Source organism: Alligator sinensis, unplaced genomic scaffold (assembly GCF_000455745.1).
Source record: "Alligator sinensis unplaced genomic scaffold, ASM45574v1 scaffold147_1, whole genome shotgun sequence".
NCBI lineage: Eukaryota > Metazoa > Chordata > Crocodylia > Alligatoridae > Alligator > Alligator sinensis.
In genome coordinates, this window is record NW_005841847.1 from 4,675,169 (window position 1) to 4,687,880 (window position 12,712).

Consider the following 12,712-nt stretch of genomic DNA (forward strand, 5'->3'; position numbering starts at 1 on the left):
GGACAGCAAGAGCGTTGTAATGGTAGATGTCACCATCCTGTTCGAGATCCAGTAGCAAGCTTTGTTTGAGGCATAAAAACAAGAGGAATACCAGCTGCTGGGGACACAACATGACAGTTGAGGCGCTGATAGTTGGGAAGCATGTGACCCCAGCTTTGAGAGTGTCCTGCGCACCTGCTGTGTATCCTGCCAGTACGCCAAGCTGATGCAAAGCCTCAGTGGTCGAAGGACCTCTGTGTAAAACACGTGGATAGCACCAGTATGTGGACCCCACCAGACTGCTGGCTAGAAGGTACACAGAGGGAACCACCTAACCCCCCCCACCCCCCCGGACCCACTCCCCTGCTGCACTGAATTTCCTCCAAGGACTTTTAATTCTGGACTCTTCCCCACCCCTGCAGTTGTATCCTGCTTGTTATTTGTAACTGTATGTCTTTTCTGAACCTTCTCCCTATTACAATGTGGTATTGTTGTGCAGGGTCTCCTCTATATTCTCTGTTTTGTAAGTCATGCCCCCTCCCTCCCCATTCCCCTGCTCCCTCCCCCTTCTCCACCCCTGAGATTAGTTGGCTGCATGTTTCATATGTAACTTAAGTTGTATTCCCATCCCTACCCCCATCCTCTAATGTAGCCCCCTGCTCGGGTTTTTCTGTATTTACTTGTGCTTTGAACTTGGTCATTTTGAATTTTGACATTTTCTAATAAATTAAATTTTTGGCACCAAGGGGAGGATGTCAGGTCTGGTTCTGGCCCTCTTGGTGCTAACCTGGTATTGCAGCACCTTCAGTCCTGGTGCCAATTCCCTGCAGAGGGAACATCCGCCTGGTTTGGATTGTTTTTTTTAAGGGCCACACGCACAAAAGGTTCACATCAGCATATTTGCCCAATGTGTGTCATGCATTTTATAGTCATGCTCAGTGTTGACTGCATTTAATCAACTTCACAGTTGGTTTCCATTGCTGAGCACATCCTGCTTTTGGCAGCAGTTTCATGATAGACAATGTATTTAAGGAGATTTCCTTGTATGCGATTATAAGGTGAGGACATTTTTTTCCCCCTTGCCAATTGTGAGGGAAAACCTCATCTTTTATTTGAATAAATATGGTAGGAGAACTAGAGAAGATACAGAAAAGAGCAACAAGGATGAATAGTTGTATGGAGGGGATTCCATATGAGGAGAGACTAAAGAGACTAGGCCTATTCGGTTTAGAAGAGAGACACTTGAGGAGACATAAGGACTTACAAAATACTAAATGGTGAAGAGAAAATAAATGGGGATTTCTTTTTCACACAGCTTGAAATTAAAGGTTAGAACTCATTGCCACAATATGTTGTGCAAGCTGACACCTCAGAAGGCTTTTTCAAAAACACATTGGACAAATTCTTGGAGGAAAGGTGTATCAGTAGCTATTGAGCATGGGAGTTAGCAGTACAGCCTCTGAATCAGAACTTCCTAGACTAATAAGTACTGAAGGCTGCAAGTGGGAGAGAAACTATGGGAAAAACCCTAGTCATACCCTGTTCAATCTCCTTTTCAGCATCTACTGTCTGCCACTGTAACATGGGATACTGTGCAAGTTGGACCTACAGTCTGACCCAGACAGACCCCTGCTTAGTGCTCATAATTGGTTCCTAAAAAACTGAGCATTAAGTGAAACTAAACGTTAAGCAAAACCACCTTTCACTTTTCTAAAGCCACCAAAATCACTTCCTAAAGTCACCCAAATCACCAGAAACAGGGCTGTCAGAATTAGTGTCAGTTTCAATGCCAGCTGTACGATGCCTGTGAGTGTTATAACAAAACTCGCTGAGCGCTAAGTGGAATTGGGTATCAGTGTAAAATGAGGGTTTATAGCGAAATAGCGTTAAGCGGGGGTTGCCTGTAAATGGCAGTTCTTACATTCTTACATATAATTAATAGCAACTGCAACTTGTCACTACAGTTTCAACCTTTTCAAAGAGACTTGAGTTGAGGTAGAAGGTTTGCCATTTTAGGACATCTCTTCAGTGTTTATCTTTTTAAACATGAGCATGATTAAAGGACAAAGTCTGTGACATGGTTCTAAGATTTTCTTTTTTTTTGTCAGCAATGAAATTTGCAAATTTACCTTCATCACTGTCCAAAAGTGAATTGCCATAAGGGCAAGATTGTATTGAAAAATGAAATTCAGGACAGTCTTTTTTCTTTCCACACATCTTTAAAACTGATCACAAAAATCTCTTCCTTGAATGTCTCAATCTCTTCTTAAAAGGGAACCAGCTAGCTCAAAGTGAATATATGCAGCACAAAACCTGTTCTCCAGAAGATTTATCTTCATGTTCACACTTCTGTTCCTGTTTGTTCCAAAGCAGTAGAGACAGACAGACCTGTGTTTGATTTTTAACAGTTCAAAGATATTCAAGTAAAAGGTAATAACCCTTACTTTGTTGAAGTCTCCAGCATGGATGTTTGGAGGCATTGTATTGCCAAGTAAAGATACAGTTCCTTCTTCAAGGACGTTATAATTTAGATAAACGTAACATGCAATAATGTTCTCGAGAGTAGGGGTTTCAACTTCAGTACCATGGTATCTGGTTTAGTTAATTACATTTTGTGTTCCAAAAACTGCTCTTATCATTTAGCTGGCAGTAATAATCTTCATTTCTCGTGCAAAAACTGTTTCCATCATTTTATTCTGTGGCTGTATTTCAAGAGTGTGTAAAGTGAACCCTGTATATTTTCATCCATTTCTGAGCCAGATTGTGCAAAGCCTTGATGTTGTGTTTAATCCTGACCAGTGAGAGCAGCCACACGGCAATAGTTTGTAGATCAGATCTTAAATTTTTAAAGTACGTTGAATTGCTTTATCGTGTAATTCCCATATGTTTCGATATGTTTTGTAATGTTTTGCATTACTTCAATATTAGCTTTTTTTCCACACTGGCATGAAGTCCCAGTTTCTCTGCTGTTACGATTAAATTTGTAAAGTATAAGAGAATGAACTATACTTACCTTTGGTATCCCTTCATTTATAATAATCTAGAGACAAATTTCATATGTATTATTAACTCCACCTTTCTCTATATGTGAAACTAGTTCAAAAAAAGAATAGTTTACAGATCTTGTTGGTGTGGATGGTGAGCCTTTGCTGCACTGGGAGGACAGAAAGAAGTGTTCATTAAAGCAGCTATAGTACATCAAACAACTTAGCTTTTACTTTTTATGAGTAAAGACTATACCAATAGTTAGTCTTTAAGATGTACTCATAGCAAGCGTGAATGAAAGAGAGAGATTCTTTTTAAGGGATATTCTTATCCATTTTAAAGCATTTTAAAGTAATGGATGTAAAACAAATATTGTTAAAGCATCACCCTTTAGAAATACAGTATAATTTTTTATTCTGTTTTCAGTTTTGGAAGGATATTGTTGAGGATAATGAAGTACGTGACCTCATTTCCGACAGAAACAAATCTCAAGGTGAGATGTCTTGAATAAACTGATTAGATGAGTTTTAGTAAATACAGAAAAGAATGTCTCAAGTTAATGCTTTTCTTTTGTAGATATTCCATCAGAAGAATGGATATGGGAATCCTTATTTCACCCACCTCGCAAGTTGGGCATTAATGATATAGAAGGGCAGCGGGTACTTCAGATTGCAGTGATTTTGAGAAATCTTTCCTTTGAGGAGGGAAATGTTAAACTTTTGGCAGCTAATCGCACCTGTCTTCGGTTTCTGCTGCTCTCTGCTCATAGTCATTTTATATCTCTGAGACAGTTGGGACTTGACACACTAGGAAATATTGCAGCAGAGGTAAGGAGCTTCATTTTGTAAAAATTAAAATATCACTTGGAAAAATTACTACTTCAATAATTAATCAGCTGGATTTTCTTAACATTTTTTTTCTTGCAATTAAAAAAAAAATAATGGTGAATAATGCTTTTGCAATTTCAAAGCAGAAGACTTAAATGGAATGCAGTAACTAGCCTTAAGATACAGAGCAGACTCTCCAGTTTGTCTGAAAAACATCCAAGTGAAGGAATGTGAATTGAATTCCCATAGTATAGAAGGAAAATGTAATTGAGTGAAGTTAGATATTAAAAATATTCATGCAAGTTATATTATAATTCATTATTTTAAAAAATAGTACAATAATTTTTGTAATTGATAGTAGACACTAAAATACTGTTTGTGGTAATGGTCATTATGGGTTCCTATACACACGTGCAGAGTCTGCTCCGATGCACTTTAATTACAGTGCGTCGGAGCAGACATGATTAATCGAGTCTGTTGGAGTGTGGTAATTACCACGCTCCGGACAGCTTCTGCATCCAATATATCAGCATCCCTGCACTTCCAAATGGCAGCGGGAGTGCTTAATCTATAGCTCATGGAACGAGCTTTAGATAAAGCGCCCCCGATACCATTTTGCAGCACAGGGATGCTGATGTACGAGAAGCTTCCGGTGCTTTAATTAAAGCGGCTCTTGGAGCCACTCTAATTTAAAGCACCACCCCTCCCCCAGAGCACATGTATAGATGACCCATGAGACCAAGAGGAATTTAGTGAGTTCACATAGACCTGGATATATCATATGTATTTTCAGAGAGGGAATTTTTTTCTGAGAATTTAAATATAAGAGGAAATAATAACATGCCAGCTAAATTTGTATTGTAGCATTATACACCACAGATAAAATATGTTAGGATATTTCATACATCTTTAAATTGTGCAATGAGAAATAACAAGAAAGAAAACAATGCAGTGGTCATCTATGGATAAAAGTTTGACTAGCTTGTGTTTTCATGAATATCTGCTCAGCCATGGAGTATGAGATTTTTGGGAAGAGTTATTGTGTTATTTGTAGCATTTAGGATCTCTAGTTATGGACTGTGGGCCCATGATGCTAGGTGCTGTATAAAGAGGGTAGGTAAAATTCTACCATATGCCCTTTGTCAAGTGCTGCTGTTTTACAGAACTCTATAAGATGTTCATGTGTATGTAGATGATGGCCCAGGAATTAAATTTTTCTCCGTTCTCTAAATACTAGAATGAAAAAGGGAGATTTGTGTGTCAAGAGTGTAATATGCTATCTTCCATTACCTTAAAATAGAAAAAAGGAATTGCAGTTAAAAAAAAATGACACTGAAAACACAGCCTTTCTTATTCATAGAAGTGAGATCTAGTTCCAACAATTACACATTAAAGATTTTTGAGAATTGCATTTGATTTACACGTTTAATAATTTGAACGATTATGACCATGAATACAGTGTAGAATGCAATGTAAATAATGTTGGGTTTCTTTGTCTTACCAGCTTCTGTTGGATCCAGTTGATTTCAAAACTACTCATCTAATGTTTCACACTGTTACAAAATGCCTAATGTCAAGAGATAGGTTTTTAAAAATGAGAGGTAAGGACTCAAACTGTCTGTCTGTTTTTGAAAATAGTGAGATAATGATTTTGACCAATTAAAACTATTTTATATGTTTTACAGGCATGGAAATCTTGGGGAATCTTTGTAAAGCTGAAGATAATGGTGTTTTAATTTGTGAATATGTGGATCAAGAATCCTACAAAGAAATAATATGTCATCTCACTTTACCAGATGTTCTGCTTGTAATCTCAGCACTTGAGGTCCTGTATATGCTCACAGAAATGGGAGAAGTGGCCTGCACAAAGATTGCTAAAGTAGAAAAGAGCATAGGTGAGGGAAAAGAAAGAAAAAAATATCAGATTTGTTGTTTATAAAGGAAAAACTAACAAAATGTCATGTTCAGGGCTTTGAAAAATTAATGTGTGTGATTGTAATGTGTATATTGCTACAAGTACTTTTTACATATTTAAATCTGTTCTTCAAGAAGGATTGAAAATAGAAACCAATGCACAGCAGAATTTTTGTCTCCTTGTACCAAGAAAAACACAATGTAGTTGTATGAAGGGGGTGTCAGCTTAACACAAATCAGCTCACTGTTTGTTTTCATAGCATTGTTGGTTTTGTATTTAATGTTTTAGATACGTTAGTGTGTCTGATTTCTATGGACATCCAGATGTTTGGACCTGATGCACTTGCTGCTGTAAAACTTGTTGAACATCAAAGCTCCAACCACCAAGTAGTGCCTGAAATCAGGACCCAGGTAGTGGAGCATGCTTCCTCCCAGGCCCATGGCACAGCTGTGTCAGGTTAGTACTGTTGCAGGTGACCCTTTCTATTTCAGTAGAACTTCCTCTATAGGATGTATGATTGTCAATCGGGCAGGTAGGGTGTGTGTGAACATACATGACTATAGTACTGTATATACTTTAGTGATTTATTTGTGCTTAAATACACCAACTTAGATGTACACATTTTGAAGTATTGCTGACAAAGTGAATATTAAGTTAGTCTTTGGGGTTTTTTGTAAATGAGTAGTGCTTGTCATTACACGAGAGCATTGTGAAGCAACATGGAGTCTTAACATTTTTTCAGAGCCGTTAATCTTCAAAAATTATTAAATGAAAATGACCTTAATTTTTTATTTAAAATTAACCTATGCTTGTCAGCAAAATATCTCTTATGGATCATTTCTATACTTTATAGATGTTATTAAGTACATTTTGCATTGAATTCTTTGTGAAGTGCTGGTAGGTGGCAGTGTTAAAAAAGCATTCTCAATTACTGGTTGAGGCTGTAAAACTGGAGGAAGGAGCTAAAGGAATTATTAGAGATGAAAAGCTGAAAAAAGGTTCTCCTGAAGGCTGCAGATGTTTAATTTGTCATGTGAACCAACTTCTGCCCTTAAAGCTTGAAGAAAAAAAAAATTCATTCTTGAGGTCAATTTCAAAATGTTGTATGCTGATGATGATTACTGTTTTTTGTAATTTTATTTTAGGAGTGAAATTCTGCTTGCATTTAAGTGAGTGGTAAAACTCCCTTAGACTTCAGTAGGGCCAGATTTTTTTTCTCTTAGATGTTTATCTTTGACACGCATAGTATTTGAAAAGGATTTTTGCTTTTAAATTGATGTACAGAACTATATCCTGCTGTTGTAAAAGTTCCTGTCAGAAATTGACATTTAATATAATAGGAAAATGCCTGTTCCAGTGCTTTTCACAAGGATATGTTTGATATCAGTATAGTAATATTGAGGGTGATTCATACAATTAGAATACAACTTGTTGTGGTTTTTTGAAAACATGCACAATTTCTTTTTAAAGGTCAGCCCTTCCCAGCGAGCAACTAACATGTATTTTTCTTTTTCCCATGAAATTTTTAAGTAGCATACACTTTAAAGACCTTTACAACTTTTCTTTGGTTTTCAGAAATTTATTTCAGAGTGTGAATGTGAACTGTACTAAATAACTAAATCCCATGTAAGTCATAGTCAGCTCAAAAGACTTTAGTACTTGCTTGTTTAGACACAGAAAAAAATAATTTTTCTCCTTCAGTATCTTTTCATTTTCCCTGTTGCATTAAAGGGACACTTATTTGCTACATTTACTACTCAGAACCTCAGGCAGAAGGAAGAGTAGCATTTTAAAGAATGCAAAATAAAACAAAGCAGGGTGGTACCTTACAGACTAGCTGGGTCAGAGAGGCATGAGCTTTTTATAGGCAATGATGATATACTTCATCAGATACTATGAATGGATTGTCCATTCAAAGCATTAATAGTGACCTTTAATAGCATCTTATGTCTTCTAAAGCTCATGTCTCTCTGACCCAGCTAGTCTGTAAGGTACTACCCTGCCTTGCATTATGCCTGACTTCAGACTAACATGGCTAATCACCTCTGTACTTAGAACTTTTTTTCAGTTAATCAGGTTCCTCTTCCTTTCAAAGCTACCTTTATAAAAATGTTAGTTCACAGTGGTTTTTATAAGCCAAAAAATCACCATCCATGACATCTTGACTTTTTGCTAGCTGATTGAATTTCTAAGGCCAAGTTTTCTTTAAAGAATATTGCATTGATGCTACAGCATTAATGTAGTTAGACTGATGCAGGTGTGCTGTACTTCCACTGTAGGGGAATTTTTATAAGTGCAGCTTAGTTAATAAGTTCCCAGAGTAAGTTGTGATGGTGTAAAACCCACTTAGGTCCAACTATGAAGACTGTATTGAAATGCTTGTATGATATTGAATAGGTTACTTAGAAGTTTGTGTTGAAGGAGCTAATATCCAAAGCAATGTAGGATGCTGGAATAATCCCATTGCCAGTCAGACTTGCAGTCTACAGGGCAATGATTTTCCTCTGCAAACTAAAAACTCAGTAATACGTGCATAGGTGTATGTATTTCTTACAAGCCTGTCTTAAGGCAGTCCTCATAGTACATTTAAAATTACGTTTAGGTATCTCTTCCCGTCACTTGCAATTTTTTCAAAAGTTTATCTTCTGGTATAAATTTGCTGACTTTGGGCTGCTTTTTCAGATTTTGTATACAAAAATTGGGCAAGCTTTTTAAGCTAAATGAAAGGCTGAAAAAAATGTTGTCTAGCTTCAGATACTTGAGACTTAACGATAAGCCGCTTTTGAGTTTTCTGAATACAAAAAGTTTAAAGATCTAACATCTTCCATATAGGAACACACTACTAACCTTTTAAAGTCCTCTTGAAGCAGTCGTTCTTCCTTGAGTGATAATCCATATATATTCCACTCTTCGAGTATGTGGTTCACTGTCAGAATCTTTTGGTCAGCAATGGAAAGCTCTTGTCTGTGGCTCATTCTAGAACTAAGGCCCCATGTCCATTTGGATCCTTTAGATTGTAAAAATATAGCTAGCCCCCAGGGCCTCAACAGCAACAACAATGAACAACTAGTAAAGGGTATCAACAAATAGAGCTTGACTGTTCTCTCTTTCTTTGCCTAAGGCCTCTGACAGAGGTTCCATTTAAGGCACGATGGGATCTAAGCCACAGTCCTAACAGTTGCATCTTCTGCCATGCAGTGGGAGCAGTTATGTCCCTGGACCCTAGGGCTGCCCCATGCTGGATGAGTGTCAGGATCTGTCATGGGCTAGCCCCAACCAACCACATATTTGATTTAAGGTGTTCTACAAACAAGCTACAAATGTGCTACGTGTTATACATGGAATCACTTTTGTGGCTCATTTACTGTATTATCATGCCTTAAATTGACTTGAACATGTGACCAGGTTACTATTTAATGCACAGTTAACCTATTAGTCGTGTCTTAAATGTAATGTGTCAGAAGCCACATGGAACTGTGGATTGGTAAAATTATTAAGTTGGAAGCGACTTGGAGATCATGCAGTGCAGCCCTTACCAAGGCACGATTCACAGTTCTTGAAATATCCCAGACAGATCTCTATCCAGCTTCTTGAAACCTTCCCGTGAAAGAGATTCCACAATTTCCTCAGACAGTTTGTTTCATTTTCCTGCTATTTTTACAGTTAGGGAGCTTTTTGTGAGTGCTTTTATTTAAGTCTGCTGTCTTTAGTCTAAACGGGAGTTTTTCAACCTATGGCCTGTGGGATGAATGCGACCCATAAAGCCCATGCGAATGGCCAGTCACCAGCTGGAGCTTGCTGGCACATCAGTGTGGTTCCTGCCAGAGGTCCGCATACATGGTGTGTCAGTGCAGGGTCTGGGTAAAGTCCCCACTGACTGGTGGTTACCTCAGAGCACTCACTGCACATGCAGAATTCTAAGAGTACTCTCCTGTGCAACCCTAGATATACTCTTCTGATGTTAAAGTTTAGCCTCTTGTGAGAGAGGGTTGAGCACCACTGTTCTAAACCCATTTTCTCATGTCCTGTCCTCTGTAGCAAAAGAGAAGAATTTTTTTCCCTTTTTAATAACACCCTTTCATCTATTTGAAAACTACTATAATATCTTCACTTCTCCTTTCTTCCCAAATTAATGACTTGGTTCCTTCAATCTTTCCTTATGTGCTTTACATTCTTACCCCTTTATCATCTTTTGTTGCTAGCCTCTAGACAGTCTTCAGTTTCTCTACGTTCTTCTTGAAATGCAGTCCCACACTGAATGACACAAGTCCAGGAGAGGCCTAACCAGTCCCAAGTGGAGTGCTCCTAGGTCTTGCATACAGTTGTTCTGTTAACGCAACTCAAGATTGTATTTGTATTTTTCATGACTGCTGACCCACTGTAACTGTCGTCCATGTAACCATAACATTTTCAGTATTTCCTTTGTATGATGATAGATGCTCTGGAATTCTTTAATGAGCCTGTACAGGCTCCAGTCCTGAGAGTTAATGGGTATTCTCTATTCCTGGGGATGTCAGAGAAGATGAGGTAACCCCCCCCCCCCTTATTTGCTGTACACATACAGCTCCTAGATTTGCCAGTTGTGACAGCTGAAAAACAACAGTCTAGATGGGTGTGGTCCTGTTGTCCTGCTAAGGGAGCAGGACCTAAATTTAAAATTGCTCGGCCTGTCAGCAGAAAGTGATCCTCTTCTGCTCTTCTCTTGAGACCTCTCCCACTGCCACCCAGTCAAGTTAGAGCTCATTTGAATAAAATACAGGCAGAATTAGTGGTATTCTCCTGACCACTAAATATATAGAGTAGATGCCCTCAGATCAAATTTCTACAAAGCAGTATTTTGTTCTAGAGAATTCTAGGTCTGATGTCCATTTTTGCAGCATTATCTCACAGTCTTATATATGGGAAGTTGAAGGTATTTGTCTCCTAATGTTTAGATGCTGCTTGCTAGTCAACGAGGAGTGAAATGTAGTCAAACAAAAAATGATCAATTATATCTCAAAGAGCCACAATTATTGCAATAAGTTATCCATATCTAGTCTGCTAAGTCCTGGATATGTTGGCACCAGGATTCTGTAATGATGAAGAAACTGAGAAATGGTTAGCTCTAATGACTCTATACTCTGTAAGGTGGGAGTTCTTCAAGGGCACTTGTGGTTCAGGCATGACCCCAGCAGACACTGCTGGGCAAAAGATTCCTATCTCAAACACATTCCACTTATCTGGAGTGGAATGCATACAGAGATTGTATTTCTAAGATCTCACAGACACTGTAAGGTAAGTGACTTTTTCTAAACTTAACAATAAAAATAATCCCCAGGAAGGGAATAAGCCTGGACCTTATTCACTGTTTATCTACTTTATTTAAAGTTAGATGGAAGTTCTATCTCCTTATGTTCTAACTTTAAAAATAGTATTCTGCCAATTTGTAAATGTACACTCAGCAGTTAGGGTGAAACCTACTCTTCTCTACCCTAAACCTGAGTAATTTATCTCAGTGCAGAGACCTAAGTACATGCACTTCTTCAGCCTTACCTTCACTAATAAAATAAATATAACCAAACACTTGGACATAAATAACAACAGTAAAGGAAAAACAATTTCCAAATATTTTTTTCTGCTGGGGAAAGGAATGGAGAAAGAATCTCATGTTAAAGATGCTAGTCATGCATCTATTACTGGAAGGTGCTTGGATAACGCAATGAAGGGGGGATATAGGACTGGGGATGAATTTGACTTATTAGGATAGGCACACTGGCTGCATCTGTACATGCCATGGACTTTTGGTTCCCTGAGGATGACTAGTAGTGGCGCACCTTTTGCCACCTCAACTTGTCCCTGGGGAACGCCTGTGGCAAGTTACTCTGGGGGTGCTATGGGAAGCTGGGGCCAGCAGCCTGACCTGGGGGCCTCCCAGGTCTGCAGCAGCAACGATTCTGCCATGCGGAGCGTGGCTGGCAGACACAGCATAGTAGGGGTGTGGGAAGCAGGCGGTATTAGATTCGGATTCAGCATGATTCAGGGACAGCGATTCGATTCACTGATTTGGATCACTGTCCTGATTCGATTCTGATTCGGAGAATCAGTCATTCGGCCATAGACACAGCTTTATATGGTTTTTTTTCTACATACCTCAAGGTTCCAGGCGGCTTGTGAATGATGAGATGGTGGAGCGGATGGAAAGTTCCATGGGAGCGTGGAGGGTTCTCCAGTGCGCTCTGCGGCAGACCCTGAAGTGGACTAGAAGTACTTCTGGTCCACTTCTGGATCTGCTGCTAACTGTGTGGGAGATACCCCCCCCCCACACCCCCAGCTCGGCGGTTAGCTGCAGGGCCACCCTGAGTGCCTCCCCCCTCCCCCCCAAACCCAGGAGGCACCAGGCACCGAGCCAGTGTGGGAGGGGGCCCCCGCGCGCTCTGCAGCGGACCTGGAAGTGGCCTGGAAGTGCTTCTGGTCCACTTCTGGGTCTGCGGCAGCATGCACTGGGGAACCCTCCATGCTCCCGTGGAACTCTCCATCTGCTCCACGATCTCAGCGTTCACGAGCCACCTGGTACCTCGAGATATGTAGAAAAAACATATAAAGCTGTGTCTATGGCCGAATCGTCGAATCTCTCCGAATCAAATCGGAGGCTTCCAATTCAATTCAGAGAAATTAATGGGTCTCATATTTCGATTCGGATTCAGAGATTTGGCCACCGAATCAGACCGAATCTCCTCTGAATTGAATCGGCGACAGAAGCTTCGCACAGTCCTACAGCATAGCTGTGGGCTGCCTGGCTCTGCTTTTGAACGGCACGCATTGCCCATGTGTACACTGCTCCGCTTTTTTTTTCCCAACGGGTTTTTTGACCCCGGATTTCCAGGGGTCAAAAAAACCCTCCGTGCTGCTTCCTTGCCACTACATACTGCACAGCTATGCTCATCTGGACATGGCAACTGGGCGCATTCATATGAGCATACACATGCAGTATGTGGCACTGCAGACATGCTGCATATACAGGCATTCC

The 12,712-nt window shown here is 39.6% G+C and overlaps 1 protein-coding gene across 2 annotated transcripts in view; it reads left to right on the plus strand.

The window, feature by feature from the left end:
* Positions 1–12,712, plus strand: part of ARID2 (AT-rich interaction domain 2) — a 174,009-nt gene that overhangs the window by 109,749 nt on the left and 51,548 nt on the right. For both annotated transcript variants that reach the window (XM_025208535.1, XM_006015932.3), the window contains 5 exons: positions 3,391–3,457; positions 3,541–3,791; positions 5,296–5,392; positions 5,477–5,686; positions 5,995–6,162. In XM_025208535.1, the coding sequence (XP_025064320.1) occupies positions 3,391–3,457; positions 3,541–3,791; positions 5,296–5,392; positions 5,477–5,686; positions 5,995–6,162 (793 nt within the window). The remainder of the gene's footprint in view (positions 1–3,390; positions 3,458–3,540; positions 3,792–5,295; positions 5,393–5,476; positions 5,687–5,994; positions 6,163–12,712) is intronic.